The sequence below is a fragment of the Melanaphis sacchari genome, unplaced genomic scaffold, assembly GCF_002803265.2.
Source record: "Melanaphis sacchari strain LSU unplaced genomic scaffold, SCAv2.0 Contig11_pilon_pilon, whole genome shotgun sequence".
NCBI classification, from domain to species: Eukaryota; Metazoa; Arthropoda; class Insecta; order Hemiptera; family Aphididae; genus Melanaphis; species Melanaphis sacchari.
The window spans coordinates 5,265,257-5,279,262 of NW_020270469.1; the positions used below are offsets into that span (position 1 = coordinate 5,265,257).

General features: G+C 25.4%; 2 protein-coding genes across 2 annotated transcripts; one reads left to right on the forward strand and one right to left on the reverse strand.

The window, feature by feature from the left end:
* Positions 1 to 16: 16 nt before the first annotated feature.
* Positions 17 to 4,021, reverse strand: LOC112604224 (interaptin-like). Its single transcript, XM_025353161.1, has 12 exons — positions 3,838 to 4,021; positions 3,602 to 3,784; positions 3,388 to 3,543; positions 2,967 to 3,095; positions 2,782 to 2,892; positions 2,492 to 2,537; positions 1,364 to 1,433; positions 1,203 to 1,304; positions 918 to 1,035; positions 652 to 767; positions 414 to 566; positions 17 to 351 (listed from the first exon to the last, which is right to left on the reverse strand). Exons 1-12 carry the CDS (start codon positions 3,838 to 3,840, stop codon positions 159 to 161), a joined length of 1,380 nt encoding a protein of 459 aa, XP_025208946.1. The 5' UTR covers positions 3,841 to 4,021; the 3' UTR covers positions 17 to 158.
* A 4,360-nt stretch (positions 4,022 to 8,381) lies between these two features.
* LOC112604187 (probable ATP-dependent RNA helicase DDX56) lies at positions 8,382 to 11,493 on the forward strand. Its single transcript, XM_025353109.1, has 9 exons — positions 8,382 to 8,559; positions 8,663 to 8,824; positions 8,927 to 9,064; positions 9,784 to 9,971; positions 10,042 to 10,302; positions 10,372 to 10,548; positions 10,624 to 10,765; positions 10,830 to 11,072; positions 11,150 to 11,493. Exons 1-9 carry the CDS (start codon positions 8,506 to 8,508, stop codon positions 11,423 to 11,425), a joined length of 1,641 nt encoding a protein of 546 aa, XP_025208894.1. The 5' UTR covers positions 8,382 to 8,505; the 3' UTR covers positions 11,426 to 11,493.
* The last annotated feature ends 2,513 nt before the right edge of the window (positions 11,494 to 14,006 follow it).

Consider the following 14,006-nt stretch of genomic DNA (forward strand, 5'->3'; position numbering starts at 1 on the left):
ATTTTTTAAAGTGTGTAATAAAATAACATTTGAATAAATTTATAATGAAAGTCAAATTGTTTTAAATAGTCAAAAGAATTTTCTCCTCTGTAATTCTTACAAAAAATTTGAAAATTTAAAGAATTACATTAAAATGAAAATGTGACCAGCAGTAAATTTTATTTATCATCGGACGTAGCTGTTAAAATGCAATCACATGTAGTGCTTTTTGGTATATGTGAATTTTTATAGACAAGTTGTAAATATTTTGACAATAAATCAGCATTAGCACTCTCTAACATAGCCACTTTTTTGTGCAATACACTAAGGTGTCTTGTCATATTTCGTAGCTCATTTTCTGACATTGCAATTCTAAAAAACCAAAATATATAACTTTAGATATAATAAAAAATAAAATTGGAGTTTATTTCTACCGAAAATCAATATTTTGTTTTTCATCTTGCAATAATCTATAATCTGTTTCTACTTGTTTGCGAAATTCTTCTTCTGTCTTTAATCTGCGTTTTTGTATGCTTAATTGTGTCTTAAGCGACTCCATTTGACACTGACTAGCTTCTAAATTACCTCTGACAAATAAAAGTTAATTATTAAACATAAAATATAAATATATTTACAAGAAAATTAGATAATTCTGGACTGTTTATTACTTACTTTAAAGCTTCAATTTGCATTTTTCTTTTTGATTTGTACTGTAAATGTTTAAGTGCCAGTGCATTATATTTTTCACCAAGAGATGACACCAAGGTCTTATGCACATCTAACTCCGCCTTAAATAGTTATTTACATAATTAATATAATAAGAACTAATTTAACTCTAAATTATTGAAAAAAAGAAATATTTTAACTATTTTAATTTTGTTATTATTTTATAAATTGTTATATGCTGTATCCTATTAATTATTAAAAACTTATAATACTTTAATTTTTTTTAGTTCATCTGATTGGTTATTTATCATTCCATCTGTTAAAATAGTTGAAATTTGTCGTGGAGTTGCTGATTCACTAAATAAAAGACTTGGTGGTGTTGAATCTGGACTATAATTTTCATAAACAATTAATAAATATTTATAATCCTTATTTTTAAGGAAGGTTAATTTAAGGATACTTCTAATCTAAACTGAACATATTTTTGGATAATTTTCATAATTTTTTAAATAATAATTATTAAAAATAAAGCAATCTAAAAAAATTAAACTATATACCCAAAAGTTCTTGTTATTTCATTAACATTTTGTTTTTGATTATCATTCTTTTCTTCTTGTGTGAAATCATTACAAAAATGATTAGCTGATTTGGTTCTATCACTAAAAATACAAAATTATTAAATAAAACTGAAAAAAAAACTTATATAATAATTAATTACCTAAATAACTGAATACTTATACTTGATGTATCATCGTTTGTTATATTTCTGTTCCAAGATAATGAATTATCTAAATAAAATTAATTAAAAATATAAAATTAAAGATTTTTCATTAATTTTCTTTAAAAACTAAATTCAAATATAAATATCAGTAGCACATAATTTAGTCAAATAAGTAATACTTTTAAACTTAAATCATGTTAAAAATAATAATTATTTTTATAAACTACTTAAAATTTAAAAATTACATGCTTAATAAATGTTATTTAATATAAATACTAACATTCAGTATTAATTAAATATTTTATCACACATAATAATAATATATTCTCTAGGGGTGTTTTTTTTAGTTCGTGCATTTCATTATTCAATAATGCTTCATTCAGGGTTCAATAATATCCATGTACTGGATATTATATTGTTCAAAGAAGCTTATTAAGTATAAATAAGGAATTGTAGAACATAAAAAAAGGATTAGTTACTTATTTAAAACTCTTGCTAATTTGATCATTTATCATACGTTACTTAAGAAAAAGCATTCACATATTATGTAGTTACATAATTTAAATACCAAGCACAAATTGAAAGACATTACTTCCAATAAGCTTGTATCATGTATTTCAGTTCATTATTTATAAACAGTTAAAAATATTTTCAATACTTAATAGTTATACAAAAATATTCATGCTCATATTTCAAACATAATAAACTTGAAAATTATCACTTGTCATGCACAACAAAATTAGATTAAAATTAAAATTTATTGTTCAGAAGTTGATTATTTTTTCATTTTTAATAAAATTTATCTAAAATATATAATTAAACATTTTTATTATTCTTTCAACACATCAATGTTTACATTTTTATTTGATGAAAAGATATTTGGTTTTTAATAACATTATTTTAGTTCACAAAATTAAATGATGAAAAGAACTTGTCAACTTCCAAACTTTAATGAATACCTAATTTAATTAATCTCTTATTACATAAACAAAAATGTTTATATTCAATTTACTTAGAAGTCAAAATTAGCAACTATTAAAATATAAAACTGTCAATAGTTATTATAACTCATCGTCATCACAGGATAGTAATTGCAAAGGCATATCTAGAGAAAATATCAATTACCTAATAGAGAATCTTTCCCATCAATTTTGTTTGAACTTTCTGATAGCTAAGAGTGCATATTCAATAAAAAATAATTAATGAAAAAGTTAAATTTGTATACAAAACATTTTTTTTTATAATTAATTGTTTATACATTTAGTATAATAATTAATAAGCTATGTTTTAGTTTTAAATTGTGTTTTAAGTATTAAAAAAAAATAGTTGTAAATTATTTTTAAATAAATTCTTCTGTATCTAATAGGAATAAGATTAGGTATTAATAAGTTAAAATTAATATACAAAAATAATACCTCCATAGATATCAGTTGAGTGTTATATTCTGTTTTAGCCAGTTCATAGACACTTATCCGTTCTTCCAATTCTTTAACTTGTCGTTTTAAAGACTCTTTTTCAGCAGAAATCTAAAAGTAATAACTTATTAAAAATATAAACTTATTTTTTATGTTATAATTGGTGTATAATGTTAGATGTTTACTTTAATCATTTCAATTATTAAAACATCATCAGATTCTTTACATATTCCATTGGCATCAAAACTTCTAAATTTTTTTAACACATTTACTTCGTTTACAAGAGATGTGTAACTAAGAATCAAATTTGAAACCTAAAAAGACAAGAAGTATTGATAATAAACATTTTATTTTAAAACTTACTTTCCAATGACATTTCAGTTTTAATTTTTTACATTAAAACTTGAAAATTAAAAAAATCTTATTTATTAACCATGTTCATTCCCTAGTTATTTGCATTGAAAATCAAATATATGAATGGTGAGAAAAATGTATTGATAATATTTACTTTGAACCTATACTTATTTTATTTTTAAAATGCCATGCAAAGTTAAAAGTTCTAACAATAAGTTATTTATCATATAACAACATTTATTTGCATCTTACCTTTTCACAGACATTATCACCATCTATCGACTCTAAACTATTTAATTCACATTCAAGCCTTGCAACTTGCTCTGCAAAAATGGACATTGTTTTTTCCATATCATCAATTCGTTTATCAGCAAGTACTCGTACATGAACCATATAATTTTCCATATCCTAGTAATCATTAGTTATTGTTTATGAAATTTAAAACATAAAATATAACAAAACTTACCTCCAATTCTTCATTCTGCTTTAAACGAAGTTTTTCAATCATTTTCCTTGCATTCTGTAAATTAATATCAGCATCAACTAACCATCTCCAAACATGAATCAATTTCTCCTCAGTCTTCAAACGGCTATAGTCAATGCCTTCTTTTTCAAATCGTATTTCAATATCTGACCATTCATCTTCACACTGGAATTTATTGTGATAAAAAAATGTCATTTAAATATCAAAACACTTCTTACCATGATATTTTTCAAATGTGTCTTTATGTTCAGTTATTTAAAACACTAATAAACTACGTAGGAAAAAATTTAGAATTATGTACACATAGAAAATGATGTACTAGTTAAAATAAAAATAATTATAAATCTAACATCTAACTTAATAGTTATTAGTTAATTAATTATCTTAATTTAAATGTTAATATATCTTAATCTTATTATCATATTATCATAGTGATCAGTTTTAAGTTTATCACTATTGTAGTATTGTCTATTCACGTCAATTGTCTTGTACCTTTTTACTTTTGGTCACAGTTGAAAATATACCTATAACCGAGTTTTTAGTCAATAATCACTGAATTACCAACCAATCAACCAAACCCGTAACCAATCATTTGATACCATGACTATATAGAATTGCATTCACGGTCTTCTAAGACCACGGATAATAGATATACGGTCGAAGCATTGTGTTGTTTGGGGGGCGTGGTTTCAAAGAGCGTGACGTCAGAATAGACCTCCGCAATCCAGCCGCTAGCCCGCTAATGCAGTAATGCGCCAAAACTCTATCATTGTTTAGTGTTTACCAACTATTTTTTTTTTTTTAACATTGTTTCCGTCTACTTGTCGACTTATTGCAAAGAAGAATAAAACAATTAATTGAACGTTAAAGTAAGTAATTGTACAATATTAGAATATTAGTTGTTACAAATTACAATGTACTGTAGAAGTTTAAATAATAAATCTATAATCTATCTTTGAAGTTATTACTTACATTTATAATTACTTTACATATCTATGTAAACTGTAAAGAATTATATTATAGTAATTTATGGATCAATCTTGTTTTTAAATATGTGTTAATTATTATACTTGCACATTAAGTAATAAGGTTCCTGAATTGATACCTATATAAATTATTAAAAAATAAAATGTTAACAATTAATAAATTACTGATAATTATATTGTTAATTAGATGCCAGGAACTAGATGTGCTGTTGCTGTTTGCTCAAATAGTTTACAGGAAACAAAAAAAAAAAATTCTAACATATCTTATCATACATTTCCAAAAGATCAAAAACTATGCCATGTTTGGATTAATGCCTGCCGTAGAAAAGATAAGTGGAATCATAAGACCAGTACAATTTGTAGTGTACATTTTTTGGAAAACGATTTTGAAGTTGATTTGAGAAGCCAATTAATGAACATCAAAATAAAAAGAAAATTAAAACAAAATGGTATCAATTATTTATTATAATATTTTATTTCTTTACAATTATTAACCTTAATTTAATTTTTTTTTTTTTGTTTAGCTATTCCAACACAACATTTAAAAGAGAAATATTTACCAAATGTGTTAACTAATACATTATCATCTAGACAAGTACGTGCAAATATGCGTGAAAATGCAACTATTGTTCAAAGTTTAATGTTACCAACTCAAGAGAATAAAGATATAGCAAAAGAAGATGAAGATAAAGTACACGAAGAGTTGCCTACTTTAATTAATGAATCAATTGAACATAAGTACCAACAATTACTTAACGACCATGACAAATTGAAAACAAAGTATAAACATTTATCTCAATTCAATAGATTTCAAAAAAATCGTATTAATACTTTGAACAAAAAATGTAATATTCTTTCTCAAAAATTTGGGGAACAAGCTTCGCAAACTCATATCTTAAATGAATCTTTAAAAATAGTGTTCAGTCAAACACAATTACAATTAATAACTAAAAAGAAAAAAAAAGTGATTTGGAGCACAGAAGATATTTCAAAAGCTTTTACATTACGATATCTTAGTAAAAGGTGTTACATTTATCTAAGAAACAAATTGAACTATCCATTGCCACATGTATCAACTTTAGTTAAATGGGCTTCCAGATTAAATTTCCGTCAGGGTATTTTGGTTGACGTTATTAGAATAATGAAAATAGCAGCGCTAAATTTAAATAGTATTGAATTATTGTGTATTATTCAATTTGATGAAATGAAGATATTATCAGCTTATGAGTATGATAAAAAAAACGATCAAGTCATAGGGCCCCACAGTCAAATGCAAGTAATCATGGTGAGAGGCATCTTTAAGAATTGGAAACAACCAATATATGTCAATTTTGATCAATTAATTACACCGGAAATTCTGTCTGAAGCTATATCTATTTTATATGAAAATTCATATAATGTGGTTGCCTGTGTATCTGATTGTGGTGGTGGTAATGTTGGGTTATGGAAGAAGTTGGGTATAACTATTGACAAAACATATTTTCTACATCCTAACACAAAAGAAAAAATTTATTTTTTGGCAGATGCCCCACATCTTCTTAAACTAATTCGAAATTGGCTTTTAGACACAGGATTTATTCTTTCAGACGGTTGTATGATAAATGCAACACCATTAAAAGAGTTACTTAAAGTAACTAATACAGAAATTTCAGTTTGTCATAGATTATCACAGAAACATTTGGAATGTGTAAAGGCCGAGAGACAAAATGTCGGATTAGCCGCACAATTACTCTCCCATAGTGTTGCTACAGCTTTGATCCATTATAAACCAGGTTTAAATCAGGTATTATCGGAAAATACTGGTCACTTTATTGAAGTTGTAAGTAACTGGTTTGACATAATGAATTCGTATACACCATCTGAAACTTTGTGCACCAAAAAGCCTTATGGCTTAAATTTAGAAGACCAGAATAATTGTTTGGATAAAATGTATAAGGTAATATATTCAATGAGATGTGCAGGCAAAAATACTTTACAAACATTTCAAAAAGGAATTTTGATTTCCATAAAATCTACTCAATTACTTTTTGAAGATTTGAAAGATAAATATAATATATCTTATATAGTCACTCACAGACTTAATCAAGATAGTCTTGAAAGTTTTTTTTCTTTAATTAGAAGTCGGGGAGGACTTAATGACCACCCTACTCCCCTAAATGCAATGTACAGAATTAGAATAATTGTGCTCGGTAAAAACCCGGGGGTAGTACAGGACAAACTTAATATTGAAACACCACAGGAAAAATTAAATTTGGAAGAATATTTGGTAGCAAATGTAATGGCAACTGCAGATGTTAACATCCCTTTCAATAACGAAGAAAATGATTTATCTGATAGCAGTTTGTCATCATCTGAATCATCATCAACACAAAATAATCTTCCAACAACTAATGAAGAAGATGGTTTTATTTATTTGTGTGGTTGGCTTGCCCGTAAATTCAAAAACAAATATCCCCACTTGGGTTGTTATACCAAAGACAAAAAACCAGATCATTCATATAGCGCACCAAGTTGGGTTCAACATCTGTCATTTGGTGGTTTAACTGAACCGTCTACGGATTGGGTTAAGCAAGCTAAAGTTTTTGAAACCCTCTTTAAAAAGTTTCACAAAGAAAAAATTGATACCGAATCAAATATTGTTAAAAGATTAACTAAATTAATAAAAAAAAAATGTGATGTGCCTGAAGATTTAATTAAAGCGTTTATTCTCCAAAGGACTTACATTAGAATTAAACTGCTGAATGATAATCTTATAGCTGAAAGATCTGAAGGTAAAAAAACATCAAGCACAGATAGAAAATCAACTAAAAAAAATGAAAAAAATAATAACTTAAATATTGTATGGGATTGTAATATTAAAAAAAATAGTATTTAAACCTTATTATAATATTTTTTTACTTATATTAATTGTTCCTGATTCTTAATTAATTAATGTAAATGTGTAAATATGATAATATATATATAATTTAAATATGATGTAAATAGGTATTTATTATACTTTTATTTGTGTAAAAATTATTAATTGGTTATATATTGTATTTGTAAGATTAAAGTTTGAACTTGTAAATTCTTATCTTATTTTTTGCATAATTTGTTTCAAATACATTATTATTATTAAATGTTTGTATTATAAATTTATGTTAATGTATTTATGTAAAATAAAATTCACAAAGCTAAATAAATTCAGTTAATTTTAAATATATCAGTCTCTTAAATCACTCAATACTATTCATTGATATCCATAATATTTTATATGTTAAAATACGTAATTAAAATATGGTAAACAGAATAACAATCTTAAGAACCCCAGGAAATAATTCGCGATCTTAGAAAAAAAATCTCCAGAACTACAATATTACTCCTTAAGTTATTACTACATAAAAATGATTGAACAATTATTTTTTTGAATGTTAATTAGTGTAATTAACTCATTATTTATTTAATTAATTACAAATATTACTCATAGTATAGGTATACTTTTCATTAAAAAAATAAAAACCAAGTTGGTATTAAAGAAACATTAAATTAAAAATCAATTTAAGTTCAAAGATGAAAATATATATTAAATACGCTTGTCGTCCGTAGTATTGCCGTGCAGCCGCGAGAATTTAGGTCTATTGTGACGTCATATAACAATAATCGTTTTTAATTGGCTAGCGGTGTTTGGCTTCGACCGTATATCTATTATCCGTGTTCTAAGACCGTGTTCCCATGGCTTGATAATAGATAATAATTGATAATGCTTATCACAGTTTATGAATCACGTTTCACTTTCAGACGTCAGACCCGCTTACTGCTTAGTATCAACTCTCATTCTAGCACGTGCTCTTTTTTTGTCGATGTAATTGTTGTTTTCATAATTTAATTTTAAGCTTTGTTTTTTGTCCTATTCCATTGATCATGGAATCTCATATTAACTTTCATCAAATGAGTATAGACGATCGTATACTTAAAGTGGGTTTTATTTACATTGTTAATTTTTATCAAATAGATTTTTTTTTTGAAATCTAATCCAAATTTACAAGACTGGTTTCTTTTACAATTTATTTTCCTATAGGCAATTGCGAATCAGGGTTGGACAGAACCCACATTAGTTCAAGAACGTGGTATTCCGCTCCTGTTGGAAGGCAAAGATATGTTGGTGAGGGCAAGAACTGGATCTGGAAAAACAGCAGCATTTGTTATACCTGTAATACAAAAAATATTAGAGTACAAAGATGTAAGAAAATGATCCATTGCCAATACATATCAATGATTTTTAAAATTTCTTAAGTTTATTACCAATAATTATTATCATTCCATAACTTAACTAATGTTTTAGATAAATCCTGATGACTATTGTACACAAGCATTAATATTAGCTCCAAGTAAAGAACTATGTAACCAGATTTTTAAGAATATACTTCAGTTAACCATAAAATGTTCAAGAGTTGTTAAATGTGTTGATATATCTGATCAAGTTAGTATTAACTCAATTGATAATTAAATTTAAATTTATAGTTATATTATTATATGATACAATTTTTTTTTTTTTATAACTAAATAACTTTAAGGTCCAAGTTATTAATAAATAGTAGAGCATCTATTATTTACACTAATTATAATTGAAAGAGATGTGGATAATCAATCAATGGTTAAAATTATACAATAACCATAAATTCAAATGTTTTACATAATAAGAAATAAAACTGATATACTTATGCATTATATATAAGTATAGTATGATATAAAGTAAAATATGTATTATGTTAAAAATAGGAAATATATTTATTTATTTAAAATAAATTTCCAATTATAAAATTAATAAATCTTACACATTTTGTAGTGTGGATAATCGATGCTTTCTGTATTAAAATAAATCATAGCAGTTGCTCTGCTGATAAAGTAAGCACCAAATGTATCTCTCCATTGAGTAGGTCCCCACAATCATTAATATATTAAATTTAAATTCAATGATAAATTATTGTATGCAAAAAACAGTTCTGAATAGAGATAAAATGTTTCTCCTCAAATTAGAAATGTCAGCTAATAATTCTAAGGATATTTTTTTTCTGAAGTATTTTTACTTTTCCATAACCTGGTGACTCATTAATAATATAAAAACAATATTGATAAACCAATAAATTTATCATTCCATTGAGAATCTAAAATATAAACTTACTTTATTAATTTACTTAGATTGATATGAAAGAACAACAGCCTTTATTAAATATAGCACCTGATATTATTGTTGCTACACCAGCCAGAGCATTGCTTCATTTACAAGCAAAAAACTTCACTCTTAAAAAACTTCAAACACTGGTGGTTGATGAAGCCGATTTGGTATTTTCATTTGGCTTTGAAGAGGAAATTAAAGAAGTTATAAAGTGAGTAAAAACAAAAAGTCAAATTTTGATTCTATTTAAAATGATAAAATATACCCTTGGTGTGCAATAGATTTTTACCAAAAACTTATCAAGCTGTTTTGGCTAGTGCAACATTGTCAGAAGATGTTTTAGAATTAAAAAAGTTGCTTCTACGAAATGCTGTCATATTAAAACTGCAAGAACCTGATTTGGCTCCATTATCACAATTAACTCATTACAAGTTAAATGCTGAAGAAGAAGATAAAGCAGTAATTTTATACTGTTGTTTTAAGTTAAAACTTGTAAAAGGAAAAACTATAGTATTTGTTAATTCTGTAGATAAATGCTACAAGTTAGTATACTTTTCAATTTTATTGAAGTTTGATTATAATTATATATACATTTTTTTTTTTTTTGTAAGGTTAAAATTATTTTTGGAACAATTTGGTATTCATACTTGTGTATTAAATTCTGAACTTCCGGCTAGTTGTCGATGTCATACAATTAATCAATTTAATGATAATATATATGACATAATAATAGCATCAGATGAAAAATTTTTAGATGAAGAACATGAAATAACTTCAACTAAGACTAGGTAAAAACAAAATCTAGCTTTTAAAAATTTAATTGAATAATACTAACAAATATTTATTTTTATTTCTTATTCTAGTAAACGGAAACATGATAAAGAATTTAGTATAGCAAGAGGAATAGATTTTCAATTTGTGTCAATTGTTATTAACTTTGATTTTCCTCAAGATATTTATTCTTACATACACAGAGTTGGCCGTACAGCAAGAGGAAAAAATAAAGTATGAAAGTTTTTTTTTTAGATATAATTTTCTAAATAATTAATTTCTTGTGTTATTTATTTAGGGCACAGCCATATCCTTTTTAAATATAAAAGAACAACATTTATTAAAAGATGTGGAAGATTACATAAAACAAGGTATTTCAGAACAAAATGACATATTTCAAGAATTTAACTTTAAACTAGAAGAAGTTGAAGGATTTAGATACCGAGCTAAAGATGCTTGGCGAGCTGTTACTAAAATTGCTGTCCGAGAAGCTCGACTAAAAGAAATAAAATTTGAAATGTTAAATTCAAAAAAATTAAAAGTAAAATAATGATTATTTTTTATATAACTTAATATTATCAAGTTTATCTAATTTATAAATTTACATTGTTTATACAGCGATATTTTCAAGAAAATCCTCGTGATTTACTGTCTTTGAGACATGACAAAGCTTTACATACAGTGAAACTACAAGATCATATGGCAGATGTCCCTGATTATATGGTACCTACTTCCTTAAAAGAATATATAAAAGACCAAGAAGAAGAAGACAAAGGTACTAAAAAGAAAGATAAAGCGTATTATAAGAAAAAACAAGTTGGATATAAAAAATATCATGCGAAAAAAGCTAATCCTCTTGTGGGGATGGAATACACTGGATTGAAGAAAACATAAACAATTTGTATTATTTATTTAATGTTGTCTTTCTCTTATGTGGTTTTAATTACTTTAAAGCTTTGTTCTACTCTTTATTTTTATTGAGTAATAAAATGACTATCATTACATTTATACTTTTATATCTATATATTTATTATGATTTGTTATCATATAAATTACGAGTTACCAACTAATTTCTACAAGCGTTCGCATTGAAACTTACTAAACCTCAATAGTCTGAAACAACTTTGATAAATTTTTTTTCATGTAAAAAATGAATAACCAATAAACATTTTATTTATAAAAATGTAAAAACTATATTATATATTTTATAATTATATGAATGAATATCAGAAACTATAAAAAATGTGTTCTCAGTTCAAATGCAAACCACCAGTTTAGGTCCCCTAATATTTAATATCCAAGTCAGTAGCCACAGCATCTAGGTGTGTATTATTTGTGCTATTTACATACTTGTAGTTCATAAATTCAAAATTTTTTGTGTTCGGTGCGTGTGTATAATATATATATAATAGTCTAATTAGTCTATGCTTACTAGTTACTATTATGAATACTGCAAGGATTTTACTTTATTTATATGCTTAAAGCATGTATACTGATTACTAGACAAATAGAGATATTTATTTATTTAATGTATATTATGTATATACTATACAGGAACTAAAATAGTATCATAATTTATACACTAATAAAAATGATATAACTACTAAAAATATGAAAGTAAATACAAGTTATAACTCATAAATTATCATAACCATAAATCATAATTTATATCATATAAATAAATAAATATATTTATTAAAACTATAAACGGTAAATTGAACAATTCATTAAAAATATATTACATTTTTATAAGAAATGAATTTATCGTTCATAATTTTAAATTGATAGTCACCATTTATATGGATATGTCGTTTAAATACTCTCCGCGATTTTTCATACTGTACCTAATTAATGCATTTAAAAATTGTCATTGTATCAGTGGCGGCGCTAGGGATGGGCCAGGTAGGGTCACGGCCCTATTTGAAAATGTCTGGCCCTACCATTGGCCTAACATTAGACATACCAATATTCTCATTTTTCATAAGTAAAAAATAATGGTATTTGTATTTTTTAGTTCACTGTACAGTCTGTTTGTAATTTAGATTAATATATTTCTATATTATAATATTATATAGTTTTTAAAAATTATAAAATATCATTTTTCAAATTACATATTTTTTTATAAATATATCATTTTTTGCTTAAATTTCATTTTTGTGGCCCTACCTAGAAAAAAATCCTGGTGCTGTCACTGCATTGTATTATTCTTATTTTTTGCCTACTGCTACTTTTAAGACAAGTTATTGAAAATGTATGTACATTTATGCTTCAACGTAATTTTAGTAATTGTAATTAATAATTTTGATCAAAATTTGTGGCGATAATTTTTTTTAAATATCATGATTTATACAATGAATTTTAATTCATAAAAAATTGAAAAAATAAAGATACATTTACCTTATCATCATTAATCATTAAAATGAAAAATTTATTTTTTATCTTCTTTTTAAATTTTGCCTTCATTCAAGGATTGTCTTCCTCGTTAGATTCCTATCATATGGCAATGTCAGATTTACAAAATGACCAAACTAGGTTTTTATATGTTTGTCTTTAATGTGTCGATTCAAAGTAACTTTACGTCTTGAACAAAAATTACAGATTGCAGAATTCACAAATATTAAGATTCAAGTAAACAAAAAATATGAGAAAACAACACATAACTTAAAATTTTTAAATGAGCAATAGCGATTAAAATTATGATGATATACATATCTTACATTTAGGTATAGTGACAGTTGTCAGAGCTTTTATGACTTTCGAGACCGTTTAAGTTTTCTGAGCAGGCAGTTTCTTAAAATGACCAATACAATTTTTAAGCGTAAAGGAGCATCATTTTTATTGAGCATAATAATTAAACAACATTTGTTCACCCTTAGTAGGTTTACAGTGCAAGTTGTATGATCATATTTCAACTATGAATTAGAGCGAAAAATTTTTTTTTTTGGTTGTTCGTTCTCATTTTCTTCCAGGTTATTTTTTCTTATACTCGTACCTATTTAAAATTTAAAAATTAATAAATAATAATAATTTCATGTATTTTTAGATTTTAATATTGATGGTACCTACTATTAAAGAGAAAAAATAATTGTTTTAATTTCAATATTGTAATGTTAATGAGTGCGCGAGTACTCTGATGAGAATTTCTTAAACGATTTTTAATCTTAACACGGTGACATGACCGACATAGTGACATGCCGACATGCACTAACACAATTATACTATAGCAGTGGCGTAGCCAGGGGGAGGGCTGAGGGGCTGTAGCCCCACCCCCCTCCAAAATTTTAAGACAATTTAAAAATTATTGTATATTACTATTAAAATAAAATATCCAAAGTATTTAAAGTAGGTATACAAGTATATTAAATCAATATATGCTAAGGGTTATAGGAACAAAAATCTAAAATAAAACTTCAGCATCTGCATGTTCAAATTATGGAAGAACCTAAGTAAACTACAGCTAAGTAAAAAATTGATC

What these genes read in the sequence shown, in the direction of transcription:
- LOC112604224 (XM_025353161.1), bottom strand. An exon ending in ATAAGTATTCAGTTATTTAG is followed by an intron (nt 1,305 to 1,363) that starts GTAATTAATTAT and finishes TTGTATTTTTAG; the next exon opens with TGATAGAACCAAATCAGCTA. An exon ending in ATGAACTAAAAAAAATTAAA is followed by an intron (nt 768 to 917) that starts GTATTATAAGTT and finishes TAACTATTTAAG; the next exon opens with GCGGAGTTAGATGTGCATAA.
- LOC112604187 (XM_025353109.1), top strand. Translation starts at nt 8,506, where the DNA reads ATGGAATCTCATATTAACTTTCATCAAATGAGTATAGACGATCGTATA. An exon ending in ATAACTTCAACTAAGACTAG is followed by an intron (nt 10,549 to 10,623) that starts GTAAAAACAAAA and finishes TTCTTATTCTAG; the next exon opens with TAAACGGAAACATGATAAAG. An exon ending in TAAATTCAAAAAAATTAAAA is followed by an intron (nt 11,073 to 11,149) that starts GTAAAATAATGA and finishes TTGTTTATACAG; the next exon opens with CGATATTTTCAAGAAAATCC.